The 20,622-nt window shown below is 55.2% G+C and overlaps 1 protein-coding gene and 1 long non-coding RNA gene across 2 annotated transcripts in view; one reads left to right on the top strand and one right to left on the bottom strand.

The window, feature by feature from the left end:
- The window catches only part of LOC117027228 (uncharacterized), a 39,489-nt gene extending 19,372 nt beyond the window's left edge, over window positions 1-20,117 (top strand). The window contains exon 3 of the long non-coding RNA XR_004423885.1: window positions 19,888-20,117. This is a non-coding gene — a long non-coding RNA (uncharacterized LOC117027228). The remainder of the gene's footprint in view (window positions 1-19,887) is intronic.
- Window positions 1,319-19,153, bottom strand: TIE1 (tyrosine kinase with immunoglobulin like and EGF like domains 1). The gene is made up of 23 exons (XM_033114734.1): window positions 19,005-19,153; window positions 16,023-16,340; window positions 15,796-15,906; window positions 14,226-14,381; window positions 13,932-14,063; window positions 13,635-13,775; window positions 13,285-13,413; window positions 12,338-12,483; window positions 11,950-12,094; window positions 10,663-10,818; window positions 10,345-10,482; window positions 9,851-10,147; window positions 9,094-9,384; window positions 8,572-8,762; window positions 6,129-6,339; window positions 5,867-5,977; window positions 5,466-5,656; window positions 4,345-4,458; window positions 4,169-4,239; window positions 3,120-3,160; window positions 2,938-3,034; window positions 2,755-2,854; window positions 1,319-1,789 (listed from the first exon to the last, which is right to left on the bottom strand). Exons 1-23 carry the CDS (start codon window positions 19,060-19,062, stop codon window positions 1,718-1,720), a joined length of 3,417 nt encoding a protein of 1,138 aa, XP_032970625.1. The 5' UTR covers window positions 19,063-19,153; the 3' UTR covers window positions 1,319-1,717.
- Window positions 20,118-20,622: the final 505 nt, after the last annotated feature.

Genomic DNA, 20,622 nt, shown 5'->3' with positions numbered 1-20,622 from the left:
AGCTGTGTTATTATTCCTTTGTTCCAGACGTATGGAAATCTTTGCAGCTCCTGAACATACCATGTCACAGGTGCTATTTCCTCTGCCAGGAGCTTTTCCTCTGGCGAGCCCCCACTTCTTCACGGCCCAGATTAAAAGGTCACTTTCTCTGGAAAAGCTTCCTGACTCCATCTCCTTTCTATGTGTTACCCAGGTCCCCTCTCTCTCTTATAGCATACACTTCTATTTTATTATTTGTTTACATATCTGTCACCCCACAGGGGCGTCTTTGTTTATATATTGGTCCCCATCAGGGACAACGTTTTAATCCCATCATGGACCTGGCAACAACCCTGTAGTGGATCTGAAATGACGTTTCTTTTTAGCAAATCCCATCTCTCTCATCCTACACAGCCTCCCATTTACTCCAGTTAATTCCCTCTTAAATTCAGCCCCACACACCAAAGTCTTGAGGCAGCTATTACTAACCCCATGTTTCAGAGAAGTTAAGTGACTTGACCAAGGTCACACAGAGAGTAAGTGATATAGCAGGGGCTTGAACATGGATCTGTGTGAATGCAGAATGTGTGCTCTTAACTACAATGCCATACCATGTTATGTATTCTTCGATTCTATCTTATTCACTGAAAAAAATGTGTGAAGCAAGACAAGTGTTTCCTAAGGACCAGTGGGAGAGAAATCAGAGGCCAGACAAACCCAAAGGATAGGCAAACCTGAAGGCCATACAGCATGGGGTAGGACATGGGACTGGCTTTCAGGACGGGGAGCACCTCCCAGCACACCAGGAGACCCTGAGGAAGGCAAAAGAATCTTGCCAGGTTGGCCGAATATGGGAGTGACCTCTGCCTTCCTCAGTGGGTACCCACAAGCTGGGCAGTAAAGTGCCTACCAAGCCAGGAAAGGCCATGCTGAGACTTAAGGAAAAGTAGGAGCTCATGACAGGCCAGATCTGTCTGGTGCTGAGGTGGCAGTTTGAGCTGAGGCTGGGCTACAGCTGATCCTGGTATGACTGTTTGGACAGAGCAAAGAATGCTAGGCTGGCAGCTACCTGGAGATATGGGCAGACATGTTGGTGATGGGGCTGGAGAGTATGGAAGAGACCAGAGGACATCTGGGCTTTTCGTTATGACAGAAATGGGCTGGTGCAGATGTAAAATGGCTCTACCAGAACATCTCCCATTATGGAGAGGCACCCCCAACACAGGGATTTTGCCTGTAACAGTAATAGGCACAGCGTTTCTTTTCCTGGAAAGTCCAGTTTCTCTGTCTCTGGTTCAACTTTTCCCTGGGATTGGCAGAGTAAAAGGCACACATTGGATGGAGCTCCTGAGAGCATTTATTTCTTCTGATTATGAGCCGGGAGGAGGGAGTAGCTGAACAGGGCATGTTAGTGGTGTGAGTGCTGGCTTGGGGGGAGGAGCAGAAGTCGGGGTTTGAGTATGGGCAGTAGAAGAGGAGCACATATGTGGAGCAGCTGAATTAGAAGGAAGGATGTGAAGGTAGCTGTAAGAGTAACTGCAGGAAGCATGGGAACAACTGCCAAGAAGAAAGACCCAATTCCCCATAGCCCACCCCATCCCCGGATCTCCTCTTTTCTTCCTTAAGTTAAAAAAAATTCCTTGAGGCAGCTCAGGTCAGAGGCTACAAGGATCAGAAGTCACAGATTGGAGAGCAGTTTGCTCTGGCCAGCAGAGCCTGGTTCTGGCTGGACGGCGGCTCAGGCCTCCTCAGCTGTAGCGTCGATGCCTGCGTAAGTGAAGTTCTCGAACAGCGACATGTTCACATAGGCCTGGGGAGCAGAGCAAGATTTAGTGGGGGCTAGGGAGGAAGGTAACTAGAGCCTGCAGGTCCTTGACTTCCATGTGGTTGGGGTATCTGAAGAGACACTGATTTGTTCTGGGGACTCAGGATGGTCCCATGGCCAAGGGACAGCTCAGAACAGCAAGGGCATCAGACCACAGTTGGAGGCCCCGGTGCGAGGCCCCTGACACAACTGTTAGATAGGAAGTTTCTCATGTACTCATCCAATGAATTGTTTGCTTACTCATTCATTCACTTACTCATCTATTTATAAAACTATTTTTAATGATTTATCCATTTATGTGGTTATTTGATCATTCCTTCATTCTTAAGATAGTTTACTAATTCCTGTAGCTATTTAGTCATTAATTCATATGAATGACTCTTTTTGCATTTACAAATGCATTACATTTATTTTGACATATGTCTTCATGTACATTTATTTGATAATTCATTTATTCACATGGTTATTAGATTCAGCTATTTAATTGTGTTTATTCATATGATCATATCATGTGATTGTATCATCCATCCACTAATTCTATTCATTCATTCATTCATTGAGTTACTGTACCATCCATCCATCCATCATCCATTTGCTTAGTTGACCACTCAGACACTGCACTCTGGCTCTGTGCCAGGTGAGGAAAGATGTCCCTGATGAGAATGGGCTGATGGCCTCAGCAGAGGACGACAGGCAAGCAGTCTGGGACCTGGGACCTGGCACCTCGGGAGGGATTTCTGCTGGGGTTAGCAGTGGCCTTGGAAAAGTTTAGAAGGCCTAATGTCCAATCCACTGAGAGCTGGAAAGGTGGGCTGCATCCTGGGTCCCGGCCTAGCTGTGGTGGCAACTAGTGGTGGGGAGAGGGACCCAGCGGCTACCGCTGGCTCTTACAAGAGGGCAGTCCTGTGAGCCTAGGAAGTCCCACTCCTCATTCCCTCCAGTCTCCTCACCTTCCTGGCTTCCAGCATTCGGCCCAGCTGCACCGCGATCTGGGCAAAGGGGGGTCGCTCGTATGGACGGTCCCGCCAGCACTGCCGCATCAGCTCGTACCTGCAGAAAGGGCATTGCTGAGATGAGTGGTCAGGGCCAACTGGATTGATGGGGTCGCAGGGTTCAAGGCTGAAGTGACTCACACTTCGTCATCACAGTTACGAGGCTGCTCCATGCGGTAGCCCTGAGGCAGCTTCTCATAGAGCTCAGCACAGGTCATGCCACAGTAGGGTGTGCCCCCTGCAGGAGGGGACAAAGCTCTTCAGCCCAGGGCCCCAGAGGGGGAAGGTGGGGGCACCCTGGGGAATGGGGGTCGGGGACTCACCAAGGCTCACGATCTCCCAGAGGAGGACCCCAAAGGACCAGCTGAAATGAGGAGGGTGCACTGAGGGCCCAGCAGTTGAGTGTCTACCTACCCCAGGGGTGCAGCCCATCCCAGCCCCTGCGTGTCTACTCTGCAAGTATCAGCCTTGGCCAGCTGTTGTCTCTACTCCACTGAAACCCAGGCATTGATCATTTAATGTATACATTTAACCTGCACACCAGCCCTATTATATACGTACGATCATTATCCCCATTTTATAGAAGGAGACACTGAGGCACTGAGAGGTTAGCTAGCTTACCCAAGGTCACATAGCTAGTAAGTATGAAAGCTAGGATTCCAAACCTGGCAATCGGACTCCAAAGCCCTTGCTCTTAACTGCCTCTGTGCATGTGAGAGTCAGGTGAGGCCAGGGTGGGAGTCCTAGCAGGGGGAGGGAATTAGGGGTTTTGGGAGCAGACGCAGGAAGTGAGTGAGCGGTGGTCAGGGGGGCAATCGTGTGGTAGGCAGGCCAGGCCAAAGGGCTTGGGACAAATAGGCAGAGCCAGGGCTGGGCAGGCTAGAGAGAGGGGCAGGCGTGTGTCAAGACGGTTGTCTGGGGGTGAGGAGCACAGAGAAGGACTCTTGGGGGTCATGTTCTGGTTAGGTCCTCATGTGGGGATGACCCTGCCCTTCAGAGAGGAAGGTGAGAGCATTCCTTGAATGATCGCTCCATCCACCTGGGCATTACTCACCAGAACCCCAAGACTTCTCCACGGCATCCCCCAGTCTCTTAGACAAACCCTGCCCTAAACTACCCCTACCCCAGTCCTACCCCTGGAACGCCTTCTAAGATAAAGCTTCCTTCCAGCTGGCTCCCCTACCTTCCCACTACGATGCTAAGTATCACCAAGGTGTAGCCAAGACACACCTGTGTCGTAGCCGGAACACACCCTAGGGACCTCTAAGTCCTGCCTTGGACCACCTGAGACATGTTGGGATGTGTCCTAGTTATGCCTGTGTGCATCTTTGGGGGACCAAACCCTCTTGCCCCTTCTCACCCCCACACTCACACGTCACTCTTGGTGGTATAGACGCTGTAGTTCAGAGACTCAATGGCCATCCAACGTACGGGGAGACGCCCCTGGGAGAGAGTAGGTTTGAGGGGTTGGGTGAGGAGAAAGGGCCCGTGAGGTGGTTCCGGGAAGCAGGGCCAGGGATGGAACCTGAGGGGAGGCCTGGGCCTTACCATTGTCTTCTTCACATAAACTTCCTCCCCCCGAGAAAGGCCAAAGTCAGCAATCTTGGAGGCCAGATTCTCTCCGACCAGCACATTTCGGGCAGCCAGGTCCCTGTGGATGAACTGCAGGCATGGTCAGAAGTCAGCGAAGACTGGGGAGAAGCGAGCCCAGGACTCCTGGGCCAGGGACGGGTCTGACCCCACTCCACGGCCAGTCCCAGTCTTCGTGGCCACCCTCCGTGCCTTTAGTAGCCCCTGACTCTTCTTCCCACCCACCCAGGCCTCCTGCTGGGTCAGCCACTCCTGTGTAAGAAAAATCATCCCTTCCTTGCTGTGATCCAACCACGGCCAAGCTCAGGTGTATCCCTCTTCCTGGGAAAATGGTGGGCTTTTTCCCCTGGTGACCTCATGGTACCTTCCCCTTTGCATTCTCCTTACCCCCTTCTCTCCCAACCTCTTCTTTTCCCTCATTGATGAGAATGGGGAAGGCCCTTCTGTTGCCCAGAGTGACCCTTTCCCTTGAGTTCCAAGTTCTTCCTACTTGGCCCTCCACTTTTTTCAGAGACCTCTTTCCATCAACCCTTCCCTCTGTGCTAACCCCCCTCCCCACTTTTAAAATTACTCAAAACTTGACTACCTTTAAAATGCCTTTCCTTAGTCTCATGTTCCCCTACTGCTGCTGTCCCTCTCTCCTTTCATTCAGGCAGGGTGTCTTTGCCCTTGGGCTCGGGCCTCCATTTTCTGCTCTTCCCTTTACCCTCTTCTGGTGGGTCTCACGTACTCCCTCACCATTAGTGTCCCATCTGTAGGGTGACAGCTTCCAGATTGTAGTCTCCAGCCCAGCCGTCTCTCTAGGGGGGGTTTAGGCTAGCATCTACAACTGCTAACTCAACACCTCCACCAAGATGTCCCTTGGATGCTTCAAACACAATACCTCCTCCATACCTGCTTCTTGTCCTGTGCTCTCACCCGCCCACCCAAGCCAGCACCTCACGGTCATGTCCCTCTCTCGAGTTCTCAATCCCACGTCCGATCAGAGCCGCTGATTTTATCTCCTGAGGACAGTCCAGTGGTCTCCCTTCTTCCCTCTAGCACACCTTCCTTCCCTGCACTCACACACTCACACACACCTGCTTTTCACTCAGGTACTGCATGCCATTGGCAGCGTCACTGGCAAAACGCAGCAGCTGCCGGGAGCTGAGGGTGGAGGCCGTTCCATGTTCTCGGGCAAAAGCTGGGTCCGTTTCTAGGACCCGGCTCTTCCGCAGAAAATCTAGCAGGTTCCCATAGGGGGCATATTCGATAGCGATATACAAGTAACCTGCGAGGTGGGGAGATACATGGTGGTTCATATACAAGGCAACCTGGTAGCAGCAGGTACCCAATGGTAGACAGGGAGCCTGAAGCATGAAGGAGAATCAATAGTGCTGTTTAGGTAACCTGAGGCTCCCTGCGAGCTACTGATGTGGAGGAGGGGACGGCTGATGACGGGCGTGTCAAAGAAGGGGTAGGTGATGAGTTGGGGGCTCACCTCGGTTCTCACAGGCTCCCAAGAGGTTGATGATATTGGGGTGATGCCCCAATTTGCATAGAACTTCCAGTTCTCCCGCAAAGTCACGATGGTCATTTTCAGAGGCATACTCTGTGTAAAGAATCCAGTATCATTTTTGTCCGAAATAATTCTGGAGAAAGGGTATGGGCTGGTAAGGACTGGGGTCAGTTACTGGAGGGAGCCAGGTGGGGCCTGGGATCTATGCGACAAAGGAGAGGGTTAGGGGTCAGTCCCAGTGGACCTTTCAGCATCTTGATGGCTGCATTCATTTTGAGCCCGTCCTTCTTGATCATGGCCCGGATAACCTGGCCGAAGTTCCCCTCTCCGATGAGGTCCTCAAAGGTGATGTCCTCCCATTCCAGCACTGGGTAACTCAGGGGCTCGGGCTGTGGTTTTGGTCGCCGGGTGAGTGTCAAGGTGCCTGAGCTGAACTGCAGGATGGTCTCCTCGCCCTTCACAGGAAAGGACAAGTGGGCAGAAAGTTCACACAAGAGACATGGTTCCGGGAAGCAAGAGGCACAGATAGGCAGACAAAGAGTAGTTAGACACATGGACAGAGACCGAGACAGAGGCAGCCTGGTGGTCAGCTGGGGACAGACGTACAGATAGAGGGCTCATACTGAGACAGAATCATAGGAGATGGAGCCATGGGTGGGCCGTCTGGTGGATGGATGTTCACGGACGGAGGCTGCAGCCTGGGGGTCAGGTGTGTGGGGCTATGGAAGAACAAGGATTGGGCAAAGTCGCTAGAAGCCAGGACATGAGTCAATGGGAGGATCAGATTTCTAACATTTAAAACAGAAAAGAACTGGAACGAGCTGTGATGGGAAGTAGTGAGCTGATCCTACAACCAGGCTTTTTGGTCACCAGGGATGTTCTAGAAAGGATTCCAGAAAATGGGCAGTGGGTTAGGGTTTGTTTACTGAGCACCTACTGCATGCCAAGCCCAGAGCTGCTGGATGCCAGTGGCGGGGTTTTCTTCTCCACAGCAGCAGAAGCAGAGATTACCACCGTCCACTCACTTGGCGTCCGTACATAGTTCTAAAACCACCCTGGGGCCTGACGATAGAAAGATCTTAACAAAGAGGAGTGTCCACTCCCCCAACTGAGTAGGAGCTGGGCCTACTTGGGCAGGGCTAATGGAAGGAAAAGGAAACAGTGGAACAGGACAAGGGAGCTGCCACTATGAGAACTGGAAGAAGGGTTAAGATAGTCCTAATGGTGGGGCTCCCTAAGTGAGCCAGAACCCCACTTCATGGGGAAGGGCTGGGGACACGGGTCACATGGATTTGCCTGAGACACGGACGGCTGAAGGCACACACCAGCACGCACATGTGTGTTCTAGTGGAGGCACTATATGCAGGTGCATCAATGCAGAGGTCCACACAGATGTGAGCGCATGGAGGAGCCCATGTAGAGGGAGACGTGTGTCAGGGACACAGGGACACACCCATGGGGGTTCCCACAGGGCACGTGCACGTGCACACACACACGGCACACACGTGCACACCCACACGCAGGCACACGTAGCAGGTGTATATCTTGATATATGTCAGCATAACATATACGCTAAAGGCTGCTTCCCCACCCCCTACCCTAACATTTGTACCCATTACCCTCCCCCACCAAACAGTGGTGGCTTTCTGTAAGTGCTGACCACAGAGGGAGGGCCAACCCAGCCTGAACAAAGAAGCCAATTGAATCTCTAAAGAGAGTTTTTAAAGGCATGGCAGAGACAATAGCTGTGGACACTAGGCTTTCTATCACAAGAACCAGCCCTTGAGAGAAAAGAGGGTTTTTTTTTTGTTTGTTTTTTTTTTTGACATGCCAAAGCTTGGTTGTAAGTATCAAGAGCCCAGGCGTGAGGACCAAGGCCAGAGTTCAGGTCATCAGTTGCAACAGTGGGGAAGATCTCAGAGGAGACAGGAGCAATGGGTAGGAGAGAGAGCTGGGAGGAGCGAAAAGATGAGATCATGCAGGGCCCTGCAAGATGAGCCAGCACCCCACCCCCACCCTTCAGTAAGTAGCTCCTACAGGCTGGAGGAGCAGAGACTACTAACGGACAGAAAACTCAGACAGGTTTGCAGGAGCAATGGGTGAGGCTGCAGGCCTCAGGCAGCTCTACCGTGGTAGAAACAGCTGTATGAGGGGTGGTAGCAATGAGTCTGAGGGCCAGAGGATATGCTGCCCTCCCCAGGGTACAGGGAAGCACCCCAGAGTACTTAAATCTCCCCAAGGAGGCCCTGGGATTTGCAAGGAAGGAAGATGGGATGAGGAGCTCCCAGAATGAGTAGTCTGTTGGCAGGAGGCCACAGAGGGGCTGAGGCCATCAGCCATAGACATTGCAGATGGGAGCTGGCTCCCAGGTCCAGGAAGGCCTGTGAGGACAGGCCAGCATGAAGCCAGGCGCCCCTCCATGATGTCACCATGCTCCCTCGGCTTAGGTCACCCCCAGGGATGAGGGGGAGAATCCTGAATTGACCATGGTGAAATATGGACATAACCGAATTCTTCTGAACTGGGAATATTAAATATTTCACCACTAATATCAATGGCTCGTGGGCTGAGTTCAGTTCTAGTGAAATAAAGAAAATTATTTTATGCCCTTGAGTGTCATTGAGTCTAGCCCTTATACCTGTGATATAAACACACACACACATTTGGGGGTGGTACAGGTGACTGACCGATCCTGACTGGTAGGTGAAGGTACGTCTGCGGTGCAGGCAACTTCTGCGGATGCACACCAGGGTTAGGAGGGCAGCCAGGATGGTGAGGCACGTGGCAGACACGGAGCCCACCACAGCCAGGATCAGTTGCCGATCTAGGCCCTCTTCTGCTGCCCGGATCTCTTGGACTGGGCCCTCGCTCTGCAGCCCTAGACACATAAGATAGGCAGATCCTGGGGACACCTGGGTTACGGAACCCAGAGGCCAACATGAGATCACACAGAGGGAGAGGTCAGAGATCCCACCATCAGGGAGGCACCAGGGCTGTCAGGTCTAGGGCCAGCGGGTGACATGATTTTCCCAGCACTAGGCTAGCAGATCCTAAGAAGGGAACTGTCAGGGTCCCGAGTACCAGGGCTCGTGTCACTTGTTAATAGGGGTGTGGGATGCCCTAGCTCCAAGGCAGGGGGTCACATGGCAGGAGGGCTTACTGAGACTGACCGCAGGGCCCAGGAGTCCCCATGCACCTTGCCCTCTCACCGTTGCCCAGGGTGGACTCTTCTACCATGTTGCTCCAGTCACCGGGACCCTGGACGCTGGCCCGCACACGGAAGAGGTAGCGCGTGCTGGCATTGAGGCCGCGGACAATGGTACTTGTCTCCTCAGGCCTGTCCACATCCATCCACAGTGGGTCTCCTGAGCCCCCAGCCACCTGCATCTCCACGATGTACTTGGATATAGGCCCAGCCGGAGCCTCCGGGCACTGCCACGTCAGCTGGATCTCAGAATCTGAGAGAGCCTGGGCATGGAGGTGTCGGGGGGCGGGGGGCCCTGGGGAGATGGGGATGGGAAGGGCTTAGACAGGACCAAGTTATGGAGCTGTGGCGTCAGACGGATCTGCTTTAGGGGTGTCCCCTGCTCTGAGGACCCCAGAATGGGAGCTACTTGCCAACCTCCTCCTTTCCTCCTGGGCTGAATTCCTCTGCCTATGGCCTCCTTCACCCCTGAAATTCTGCTTCCCCTTATTCTCCTTATATCCCAAGTCTTCCTGTTGTCCCAGATCCTCCCAGTATCCTATGTCCTCCCCATGTCCCCCCATGCCCTGTGTTCCCCATTCCATGCCCTTCCTGTGTCTGCGTCCGCCTGATGCCCTAGATCCTCCTCTGCCCATTTTCCCCACATGCCCTGGGTTCTCTCTATGTCCATCCAGTCTCCCGTAACCTCCCATGTTTGTTCAGGTCTCATGAGTCCCCTGTCCTCCCCTCATTCCAAGCCCATTCCCCCTTCCAGAGCATACCACTTGGGGGCAAAAGCACGCGTGCGGGGGGCGAGGCAGGGCCCAGGAGGGTACAGTGGTAGAGCCGCACATCCAGCTGGTAGTGGGTGCCAGGCGTGAGTCCAGTCAGGAGGGCGGTACGGGCCTGGGGGGACGAGACATTCTCCCGCCGCTCCTGTCCCCGTGACCCGTCCCATAGGCGTAGCAGGAAACCATCGCCCACCAGTGGCCCAGGCGCCGAGGGTAAGGACCAGCTCAGTCGCAACCGGTCAGGGCCCTCCACATGCCAGCTATCCAGCCATGGCTGCAACAAGGGCTCTGGGGCCAGAGGTCAGGGGTCAGAATTGCCCAGTGGTACTTGGGTCTGGAAGGGACAGTGATCCCCAGGGGATAGGGCGGGACAACCTCCAGTGGGAAAGGCAAGGGACCCTGGGGTGGACAAGACATGATAACCCCTGAGTGCACGGGACAGTAGCCCCTGGGGGGACAGGAAGGGATGACTCTTGGTCTCTCACCGGGACAGTCTGTGGTCATGAGGGTGGGAGGCCCCCAGGCCCCCTCCCCACCTTCCCCTGGCCGGCTCAGCTGCACACGGACATTGTATCCTGTCTTCGGCCTCAGGTTCATTAATGTCACATTCTCACTGGGGTCCACTGGGGGTGGGGTGCACAGCATACATCATTCAGTCCCAACCTCTTCCAGAAGCTGCCATTCTCCCTCAGCCCCTCTCTTCTTACACCACTCTCCCTCCGCCTCCATTCTCCCTTTCTCCCCTTATTATTACCCCTGTCCTGCCCCAGTCCCCATCTCACCCCAGCTCTCTCCACACTCACCCACAATGGCAGACCAGGCCATGCTGTCCTGGGGCTGGTAGTGCAGGCGGACAGAGGCAATGGGTCCGTCCCCAGAGAAGGAGACCAGCGGGGACACCACGAGCTGGCGGCTCTGCTTGGCCAGGAGCCTAGGAGCAGTCAGGGGCACCGGGGGCACTGCCAGGAGACTCAGGGTAAGGCCTGGCCCAGAAAGCCTACCCAGTCCTCAGAAACATGAGAGGATTCTGTGCTTTGGCCAACAAAGACACCTGGGGTCTCGGTTTGGACCTGGGGACCTTCTGGGCTGGGAAGAGACCAAGTTCAACAGATGACCAGAGTGGCCAGGGCCCAAGGAGGACAGAGTTCTGCCCCCTGGTCAGCTTGGGGCACAAGGGTGTGGCCCTGTGATACATGTTTAAATGCTCATCTCATTCACTATTCCTGGCACCCCTATCAGGGGAGCGCTGATACCCTCATTTTACAGAGAGAGACAAGCGAGGAGGGCTGAGTAACTTGCTTAAGGTGATGGAGCTAGGAATTTACTGTCGAGTGAGGATTAGAACCCGAGCTGTGTGGGTCCAAAGCCTGGGGAGTGTGAGAAGAGAAAGGCTGGAGGTGGAGCCCAAGGCCCACATTTCTATTTCCTGGTAGTGGCAGGGGCTGCAGAGTGGTGGGAGGGGGATGGTGAACAGGTAGGAAGAGTGAGAAAGAGGAAGTGAGAGAGGTCTGGGCTTCTGTGGGGAGCGGGAGTGCTGGGAACACAGGGGAAGAGGAGCCAGGAGGTGTGACTAGCCAAGGCTTATGGTGCTGAGAAGGTGAAGGGACACCTGCACTGGGTGGGCGTGCTCTGCTCGGAGCACGCAGGCGCTGACCGCTCCCTCCTCATTCACCTGTGCGGCACCTCTGGGACACTGCGGGTCAGCCTCTAAGCTCCCCTGTCCTGGCACTGAGTGCCCTGTGGTGTGACTCGGGGGGAAGCAGCATCCCACAGGCAGAGTTAAAGGCCACTCTGTGTGTCTGTGTGGGGGGGTGGAGTGGGCAAGCATGGCCGGGCAGGAGGCTGGGTGAGGCCAGAGGGTGTCCCATTTCTGGATGACGGGATGTCCTTTCCAGATGGGACTGAGCAGTACTCCCACCCTGCCACCCCCCAGCCCAGACTTCGATGACCACATCCCTTCGTCTCTGCCAGGTGTTGGGCGTGACCTTAGATGCCCTTGCCTTTCCTGCTCCAATGCCCAGTCTGAGCAGCACTGGCTGGTGCCTACTCTGCCTGCTGTCCGTCTTCCATGGTCCCAGGACATCACTGACCTTTGACATTGACCTTGAAGCGCCGGCTATCTTGACCACCAGACGTGGAGACACGGCATTCCCAGATCCCACTGTCCCCAAGAGCCAAGCGTGGCACCTCGAACTCGGCTGTAGTCCTATCTGGCTCCACAATGGCCTTGGTGGACTAAGAGACAGAGGAAGAGGACATACCACAGACAACATACATCCATGTGGCAGATACACATCTGTCTGGACTGATGAGGGGACAGAAGCCGGGAGGCAGCCCTTCAATGATCGGTCTGACCCCCTGTGAGCTGTGGTCAGGCCAGTGGGTAGAGCTGGAAGGAAACCCTGAAGGGCCAGGGGTCTGAGGGAGCAGCTGTGAAGCTGGCAGTCATGGGTCCTGGGTCAGGGTCATGGGGCTAACCAGGAGGACGGTGCCATCTGGCTTGCGGAGCTCCATGCTGCCTCGTACGGGGAAAGGGTTCCCTGCGGCTGCACAGCTGATCCGGGGCGTCGTCTCCAAGTTGAACTCCAGTTCTGAGGCCATGTCCAGGATCTGGGGGATCCGGTCTAGGGAAAGGAAGGACACTCATCCTGGAGCTGCCACGGGGCAGACACGTGACCACCAAAGTACCCCTCATCCTGTGTCATGCATCTCAGTGGAGGCACTGCCATGTGCCCAGTCACTCAAGCCTGAAAGCCAGCAAAGTCCTGTGCAAGTCCTCGAAGACTCGCCCCAATTCTGATCAGAGGCAGAGTCTAGTTCCTGCAACCCTCACCTCCTAAGATCCTGTCAGACGGAAACTCGGGCCCTTACCAGCCTCAGCCTCGTGGCCAGAACAAGTTCAGGCCTCACTGTGGCCCTGCCTCAGCTCATTGGGGGTCCCCTGTTCCTCCCTCCACCCAGCAGCTCGAGTCCTTCTTTTTCAAACACAGATCTGACCACCGTGTGCCTCTTCAATAACTCCTTCTTGCCCTTATCATATTAAGCGCAAACTTAATTTGGCCTGCCATTCAAAGTCCCCAAAATGTGACCTCCGCTGACCACTCCCCAGGCTCCCTTTACTCCACTGTCCTGGTACCTGAGCCTTGGTCCATGCCCTTTCCCCAGCCATCTCTCTCGTCTTTCATAACCCATCTCAGATCTCGTCTCTTCCCAGAAGCCCTCTCTGACCCTCAGACTGGTCAGGGCGTCCTCTGGCCTCCCACCCACTTTGGGCTGCTGCCCATCTCTGAATGGCTGGTGTGGACTGGGTGGTGAGAACTTCCAAACCATGAGATCCCTGAGGGCAGGACTTAGAGCATGAACAGGGAGATGTGTCTGGTGAAGGTTGGCTTGTCGTGAGGGTTCTGAGACCCTTGTGTTCATACCTGACTTCTCACAGTACACTCCATGCCACCCGGAGGGGCAGACACAGCCGCTGAAGCGGTCACACGTGCCGCCATTCTGACACTGGCACTGGAGGCGGCAATCAGCCCCAAAATGACCCGGGGCACAGGCTGGGAACAGACAGGGTATGGTTAGAGAGGCACAGGTCAGGGGGCAACAAGGTCACAGCTGAGTCCTGGGTAAGGACAGGTTGGGTGGAGAGGGCAGTGGTCAGGTGAGCAGGTGACTGTGGAAGCCTTGGTGTGCAAGTCAGGGCTAGAATAAAGGGTCCAGGTCAAGCCTGTGGCCGGCTCTTTGGGTCAGGGACCACGGAGAGTGGGTTAATGCATACCTTCTTGGCACTGGCTTCCTCTCCAGCCCGATCCACAAGAACAGCCATAGGGGTCTGGGAGGCAGAAGGTGAGGCCCCGGCAGCCTCCTGTGCTTGGGCACTGCTCCTGGCAGCTCTGCCCAAAACGGCCCTCTCTGCAGGCTAGAAAGAGGGCACATGGGTATAGGGGCCTCTTTTGGGCCCCAGGGTCTGGGACCTACTTGGCACTCTCACCCTCCAAGCTCCATCCCCATGGTTTGAGGGTATTCTCTGAGTTAGGCATCCTTTCCTGCCCAGGTCCTAGCTCCCCCTCCTTACCCTGCTCGCAGCGGGTACCAGTGAATCCAGGGGGGCATACACACTCGCCGTCCTGGTCATGGCAGACACCTCCATGCAGGCAGCCTGGACATTCCTTGGTACAGCCTGGTCCCCAGCGCCCTGCCCCACAGCCTGGAGGAATACGCGTTCAGCAGCTGACCCTCAGGCACCTCGCCATTGCTGTTGAGGACTGCGGCAGCCCTGGGAACCAGGGGATCCAAGGGACCCACAGGAAGGACCCACAGGGCTCCCCGCCTCCCATACCACCCACCACCTCTGCTCTCTGCCCCTAACCCCGCACGATGAGCCGAAAGAAGGCGCTGCCCAGGGGGCTGGCTTCCAGGTAGGTGGCACTGTAGATGCCGCTTGATGACGGCTGCACGTTCGGGAGCCGCAGCAGGAACCGCCCATCCTGGGCCTCATGCCTGTCCAGGGTATAGAAGTAGGATCCTGGGGGCATAAGTGGGTCAGGGGCCTCAGCACCATGTGAGAGCTGGTGTCCCTCCCTCTGCTCACCTCTGCCCAGGTCACATCAGTGTGCACCATGCATTGTGATTGGACCTGGGGGAAGGCACCTTCAAGTGTTTGTACCCAAGCCAGAAAGCTGGGAAGCACCCTCTGTCCCTGTTCTACCAGCCACTCAGTAAATCACAGGTCCTGCTCATTCTAGCTCCTGTGGTCTCCTAAAGCATCCTCTTCTCTTCACACCTCCTGCCACCTGCCACCCAGGTCTCAGCCTCTCTGCTTCCAGTCTCCTACTTCCCCCTGCGCCCTCCACTTAGCAGCCAGTGTGTTTTTCTGCAGCAGACTCCCCTGCAGCTCCCCCTAACCTCTTCAGTCGTTCTCCACTGCCCTCAGGACCACATCCAACTCCTGCACCACTGCACAGCCCTCTGGCCTCACACCTCTCCACACCCTGCCTCCCTCCCGACATTCCTGAATTCCTGAATGGCTGGTTTCTCTTCCAGAAACAACTGCACAGTATTTCAGAGCTTCCTGCCTTTGCTCTTCTTCTTTGTCTGGCTAATTTCTATGCCTCCTTCTGGGTGCAGTTCAGATGTCATGTACTTTAGGATTTCCCCCAGGAGCCTCTGTCCCCAGGACCTGCATCCCCTAATATTAGACAAGCAGCTCTGTTCCTGCCCCACCCGCTGCTTGCCTCTGCCCAGGACCGAACAGAGACTGTAAGGAGCTCAAGTCTACCTGACTCTCCACATCCCTCGTCAGTTCAGTGGGCCTGGAGCTCAGGAGGCAAACTGCTTGGCCCAAGGGAAGGGTCTTCCTCCCTCAGGATCCGAGGGACTCAATAGGCAAGCAAAGGGCTGTGGGTCTGAGGGCTGAGGCAGGACTCTTTGGGGCCACAGAATAAACAGCTTTCTCCCATGGGGTGGCTGAATTCCCCAAGTTTGGCCAGGCCCCAGCACACATCTGGACAGATCTCCAGAAGAGGCTAGACCTTCCCTGTCTGTGCCAGGACTCTGTTACCAGTTCTCTTCCCCTTGGGGACTGCTACTCCCCGCTATGTGGGCTATGTGACAGCACCTGCTAGGTCCCAGGGGAGAGTCAAAGGTGAGGGCTTACCATGGTGCTGATTTGGGAGTGATAGGGAAGGAGGTAGCTAACCATGAGGCTGCTGGTCCTCTGGGTACAGTAGGGGGACAGCTCAGAGCTACAGATGGATGCAGGTGCTTCCCACGCACCTGGTCCAGAACAAAGAGGGCCCTGGAGATTGGCCAGGGGAGTAACAGGTGTATGAGAGTGACAGGTGTGTCAGGGGCTAAAGCTGGGGATGCCCATGGCCATGAGGAGTCCAGATGTGGGATCTATGTGTTTCTCTGCCCAACCAGCCCAGAGCCCCTCTCACCATTGCTCTTCCAGATCACATCTGTCTGCTTCTCTTTGGACACACGCGCGGAAAGCACAGCCGTGTCGCCCTTGTTCACTGTGTGTGTGACCTGGTCAGGGAGCAGGTGGGCTGCGGGGGTGGATGGAGGGTGGGGTCAGAGGTTAAGGACTGCGGGTTGGATGGAAGATGGGGTCAGAGGTCAAGGGCAGTCCTCTTCTGCCTGCTGACCTGTGGGCCAAACTCACCTCCTGGGCTGTTGTGCACGTAGAGGACGCTCGTGCGCCGGGCCCCCGCGCCGCCCACGCAGGAGAAGACGCCCACCAGATCCGAGGGCCTGGAGAAGCCGCGCAGCGTGATCCGCTGCGAGCCATTGCGGGCCAGCTGCGGGGGCGGCCAGGGCCGGGGCGTGCGTACGATGCGGTCGTCCTTCTCGAGCTGCAGAGCCGGGCCCCAGGCGTCTGTGCCCCTGCCAGCGCCGGCCTCCCCAGACACGCAGGTCAGGAAGAACCGCTGCGGCTCCGTGCGGCGCAGATCGGCCAGCAGCGTCAGGTCCGAGGCTGCGCCTGGCACGGGACAGCAATCCTCTGATCTGACGGGGTCCCCAGACTTCCCCCTCCTTCCCCTCCCCCTCCATTCCATCTCCAGGCTCTGCACTTGAGCAGGCATTTCCGTCCTCCTCCCTTCCTGCTCCTTTCCCCTTCCCGGTGCACTGGCCCCTTTCCCTCTTCATCCTAAAAGAACAAAAACAAAAACAAAGCCCCTTCTCTGGCCTGGTCCCCTCCCCTTCTCCTGCCAGATGGCTTCCCTTTGCCGCCCAGCTTTGGAAAGAATGATCTATGCTCGCTGTCTCCGTTTCCTTTTTATTGCCTGTTAGTCCCCTTTTCCCGATCTGTCTCCCAAACTGCCCTGCCAAGGGAAGTCCCTCTCCCTGCTCCCCACCACGAGGGTGCAGGCTGGGAAAGTCACGGAGATTAGAGTGCCTTGGAGGAACCCCTCCCTTTCACTCCAGAAATTCAGACATGTTTTCTGTGCTGGGGTGTAAGTCGGGAGAGGCTGCAGCCAGGTTGCTGTAGGGCAGAAAGGAAGAGATTTGCAGCCCCACGAAAGGCCAGAGACAGAGATTATAGACCAGGGCAGTCCCCAGGCCAACATGTACAGGTCGGGGGTGGGGGTGGGGGTGGGTGGGGGTGGGGGCTAGGGCTTTACCTTCCAAAGAGCTCCCTTCCTCCCCGGAAGACAGACATGGACACACCTGTCAAACTCAGGGCACCTGTGTGGGAGCGCAGAGGATGGGTACCTAACCCATCAGGTGTGCCATAGGGGATGAAGAGATGCCTTCTGGGAAATAAAGACCCGCCCAGCAGGATGGAGAGGGGAGAGAAGAATGGGGTGGGGGAGGTCAGTGATGGGAAAGGGCAGTCTAGGTGGAAGGCACAGCCTGAGTTAAGACACGGAATGAAAAGTATTTGTGGTGTGGACAGCGGGACGTCCAAGCTCCATGTTGCTAGGGCAATACAACGTGAGGTGGGAAGTGGGGAGAGACCAAGGAGAGCCAGTCGGTGAGACTCCCCTGCTCCGTGACCCCACACCCTTCGGAGCCCCTCCTTCTCTGTCCATGCCTGTTAACTGCCGCATGAGTAGTTTAAATGCCTCTTAGCTTATCCATTAATACTCTTCGACAGTCTACCATGAGTAAACCAAGCTAGCGTTTGCTGACCGCCTGCCATGTGCCGAGCACCTGATTTCCAAAGGATCCTCACACCCTTCAGTGAAGTTGATGTGTTTCCATTTACAGAGGAGGGTAATAATTGTTCTACAGCTTTCTTTGAGCAAGCTCACCTACTGCTCCCTTGGCTTTAACAATCACCACCAAGTCATTAACGCTGAGATACCCTCTCAGCTTGGGCCTGCTTGTCCGTCAGCTTTCCCCACACCTGCTCCTTTCCAGCGCTCCCTGACTCAGCGGGTGGCATCAGCCACCTGAGACACAAACTTCCGAGTCATCTCATATTCCTACTGTCATAAGTAGTGTTTATTGGAGGTCAATTGTATGCCAGGCACTTTACGTATGCTATCTCATTTTATCATCCTATCGGGGGAGGTGGGTGTTATTACCCAGATTTTATAGCCTGCGAAGGAAGGCTTAGAGAAGTAACTTGCCCAAGGTCATACAATTAGTAACTGGCAGAGCCAGGTTGTTTGACTCTAAAGTCCACACCTTTAAGCATTATGCTGGCTGCCTTAATCAGTCACAAAATTCTGCAAATTCTATTTTCTCCAAGCCTCTTGACTTTATCCCCATCTCCAAGCCTGCTCTTACCTAGCCCTCACCATTACTCACCTGGACCATCCCAAAAGCCACACCCCTCCTTTCTCAACTCGTCCTCCACAGTGATCCATCTAAGACCTTGTGATTCTAGCCTACAACCTCCCATGGCTCCCTGTTGCCCTCAGGATAAAACGCTTGCTTTGAGCTCCTTGCTTGTCACACGCTGCCCTTCCTGCTGTGTTCCCTCCAGGGACCTTCTCTCCCAGGCACTGCATGCCTCTGAGATTTGCGTCTATTGCTGGCTGCCTGGATGAAGACTGCTGCTCTTCGTGAAGTCATTTGTGACCACTTTTCATCTATTGCCCGAGGTGGAGTAAGCTGACTCCTCCTCAGTGCTCCACGGGGGCTCCTTGTGCTTGGGTTTCGCCCTCACCCCATGTCCTGTGCCGCCCACGAGGCTGTGAACCACTCAAAGGCAGCCTCTGCCTTCTCATCCTCTTTGGCCAGCACCCTGAAGGAATCAGCTACCCCTTACTCAGAAGCCCTTAACAAGTGCCAGGCGTCGTGCAAAGCCCTCTGCATGCATTACCTCCTGGAATAGTGTTGGTTCTTTAATAAATGTTTGTCAAGTGAATAACTGAATGAATGCAGCACACTGTGAGTGACAGTATGATCACTCACTGAAAACTTCACGGGACCCATAGGCCCTGCTGTTCTGGACTGATCCTAAGATCCCACACAGTTGGTGGCCGCTCCCCTCCCCTCCCTCGCCCTCCCCTCCCCTCCTCCAGTCCCCCACTGCAGTGATTTCCAGCACTTGCCTAGGTTTTCCTGGCCCTGATCCCACTTTCTCTCTGCTCAGGGTATGGCTGAAAGTGATGGCGGTGATGATAGGGTTTGCTGGGGGAGAATCAGGGCCTTGGGGGCTGGATTGGGACATAGTTCCAGGGAGACTTACCCACATGAGAAGCCAGGAAGACAATGGGGAGCAGCAAAGGGGGCCCCAGCCAGACCATGCTCCGGAGGCTGACCAGGCCAGCCAGGACAAGCGTGGCCCTCGGTCAGTGACTCTGGGTCTGGCTGCTCAGCCTGGGATAGTGTGTGTTGGTGTTGGGGAGGAAGGGGAAGTGAGGTGGCTTGGGTGGGCGGGATGGGAGGGGACAGGGTGGGAAGGACTTATCCTGTTTCTGGGCCTCTAGGCCCCTCAGTCTGATCCCCAAAAGGCTGGCGATTGGTGGGGTCAGGAAGACCCTGGAATGGGGTCCATAGAGGTGGGGAGAGGGTTGTGGTCAGGACAGACCTGGGGACTACTGGGCTGATTTTTCCATCCTCTCTTCTCCCCTTGGTCCTCAGTCTTGCCAGGGAGCAGGAGGCAGGAAAGGGAGGAAGCCAGTGGCTTCCGCCTATTGAGGAGGGCTGGGGGGAGGATATTGTTCTGGGGTCTCCCCTCCCCCTCATACACACAAAATGACCCATATGATTCCTAAAGCAGTGCCCCGGGACACAGTCACATAGGTGTCCTAGAGAGCAGTTCACGTATGTAACACGTGAATGGACACACTCAAAGGAACAAAAGAACTCACACTCGGGCCAAAAAAGGACCTTGAAGTCTATCTTGTGTAATACTCTCATTTAACAGATGGGAAAACTGAAGTCTGCAGTGCTTGAGGGCACGCTGAGGTCATGGCAAAGCTAGAACTTGAACTTCTGACTTACTTGGTCGCTCCTCACAGGCATGCGTCAAGCAGACCCAGGGAGCCATGCATTTACAGTCCTGAGCTTAAGCCACTAACAGAGACTTCAGCTCTTTGTCTGCCTGATGTCATTTTATTTTTTTACAGCAAACCCTGCCTGTCCCTGGGCGGTGCAGGAGCAGAAGTCTGCCCAGGGAGTGCACTCCCTCCTGAGGGCTGACAACAGCCTGGAGCAGTCCCAGACCCTTGGCAAAGCCTCCAAAGGCCCATGGATCTTGACTTTGCTGTGCCCCTTCATTTCTCACTGCCTTGACACCACTGGTCCCCCTGGCACCACAACTGGCAGTTTCTAGAACAGACCATAACCTGCAGGTGTGGAAAGCCTGGCAAGGTGTGAGAGTGTGTGTGTGTGTGTGTGTGTGTGTGTGTGTGTGTGTGTCCCTGGCAGGGAGCAGAGTGAGAATTCTTGGAGTCATCAGATGTCCAGGGCTTGCTGGTGAAATCTGTCGCCCTCTGGCCTGGAAAGGATGGTTGGGGTGGGGATGAGACCTGGTGCCCTCTTAGGTGACTTGGGTTTGGAAGTCTAAACCCTCCCTATGGTGCTGGAACATCTTCCTAGAGACCATTCCTGGGTGAAGGGTGGACTCTCCTTTGGATATTCTAGGCTCCAATTCACTGTCCTGGGGAAGTTGGGTCTCTGTAGCTTGGTTGAGCTGGCTTAGTCCTGGGGCTCTTCTGAAAATCCTTGAAAAGTCCCAGGAGAGGCTTTGACTCCTGGTATAGCATGGAAAAGGATCAGGGAAGACCCCCCACTCTATAGGCCTTCAGGTACCCCATCCTAGGTCTGAGGCTGGGAAGAGCTTTCTCTGGACAAGACGTAGG

The sequence above is a fragment of the Rhinolophus ferrumequinum genome, chromosome 9 (assembly GCF_004115265.2).
Source record: "Rhinolophus ferrumequinum isolate MPI-CBG mRhiFer1 chromosome 9, mRhiFer1_v1.p, whole genome shotgun sequence".
NCBI classification, from domain to species: domain Eukaryota; kingdom Metazoa; phylum Chordata; class Mammalia; order Chiroptera; family Rhinolophidae; genus Rhinolophus; species Rhinolophus ferrumequinum.
This window is presented reverse-complemented; position numbering and strand designations above follow the sequence as displayed.

What these genes read in the sequence shown, in the direction of transcription:
- TIE1 (XM_033114734.1), bottom strand. Translation starts at nt 19,062, where the DNA reads ATGGTCTGGCTGGGGCCCCCTTTGCTGCTCCCCATTGTCTTCCTGGCT. An exon ending in TTTATGTGAAGAAGACAATG is followed by an intron (nt 4,240 to 4,344) that starts GTAAGGCCCAGG and finishes ACTCTCTCCCAG; the next exon opens with GGGCGTCTCCCCGTACGTTG. An exon ending in CTGGGAGATCGTGAGCCTTG is followed by an intron (nt 3,035 to 3,119) that starts GTGAGTCCCCGA and finishes CCCCTCCTGCAG; the next exon opens with GGGGCACACCCTACTGTGGC.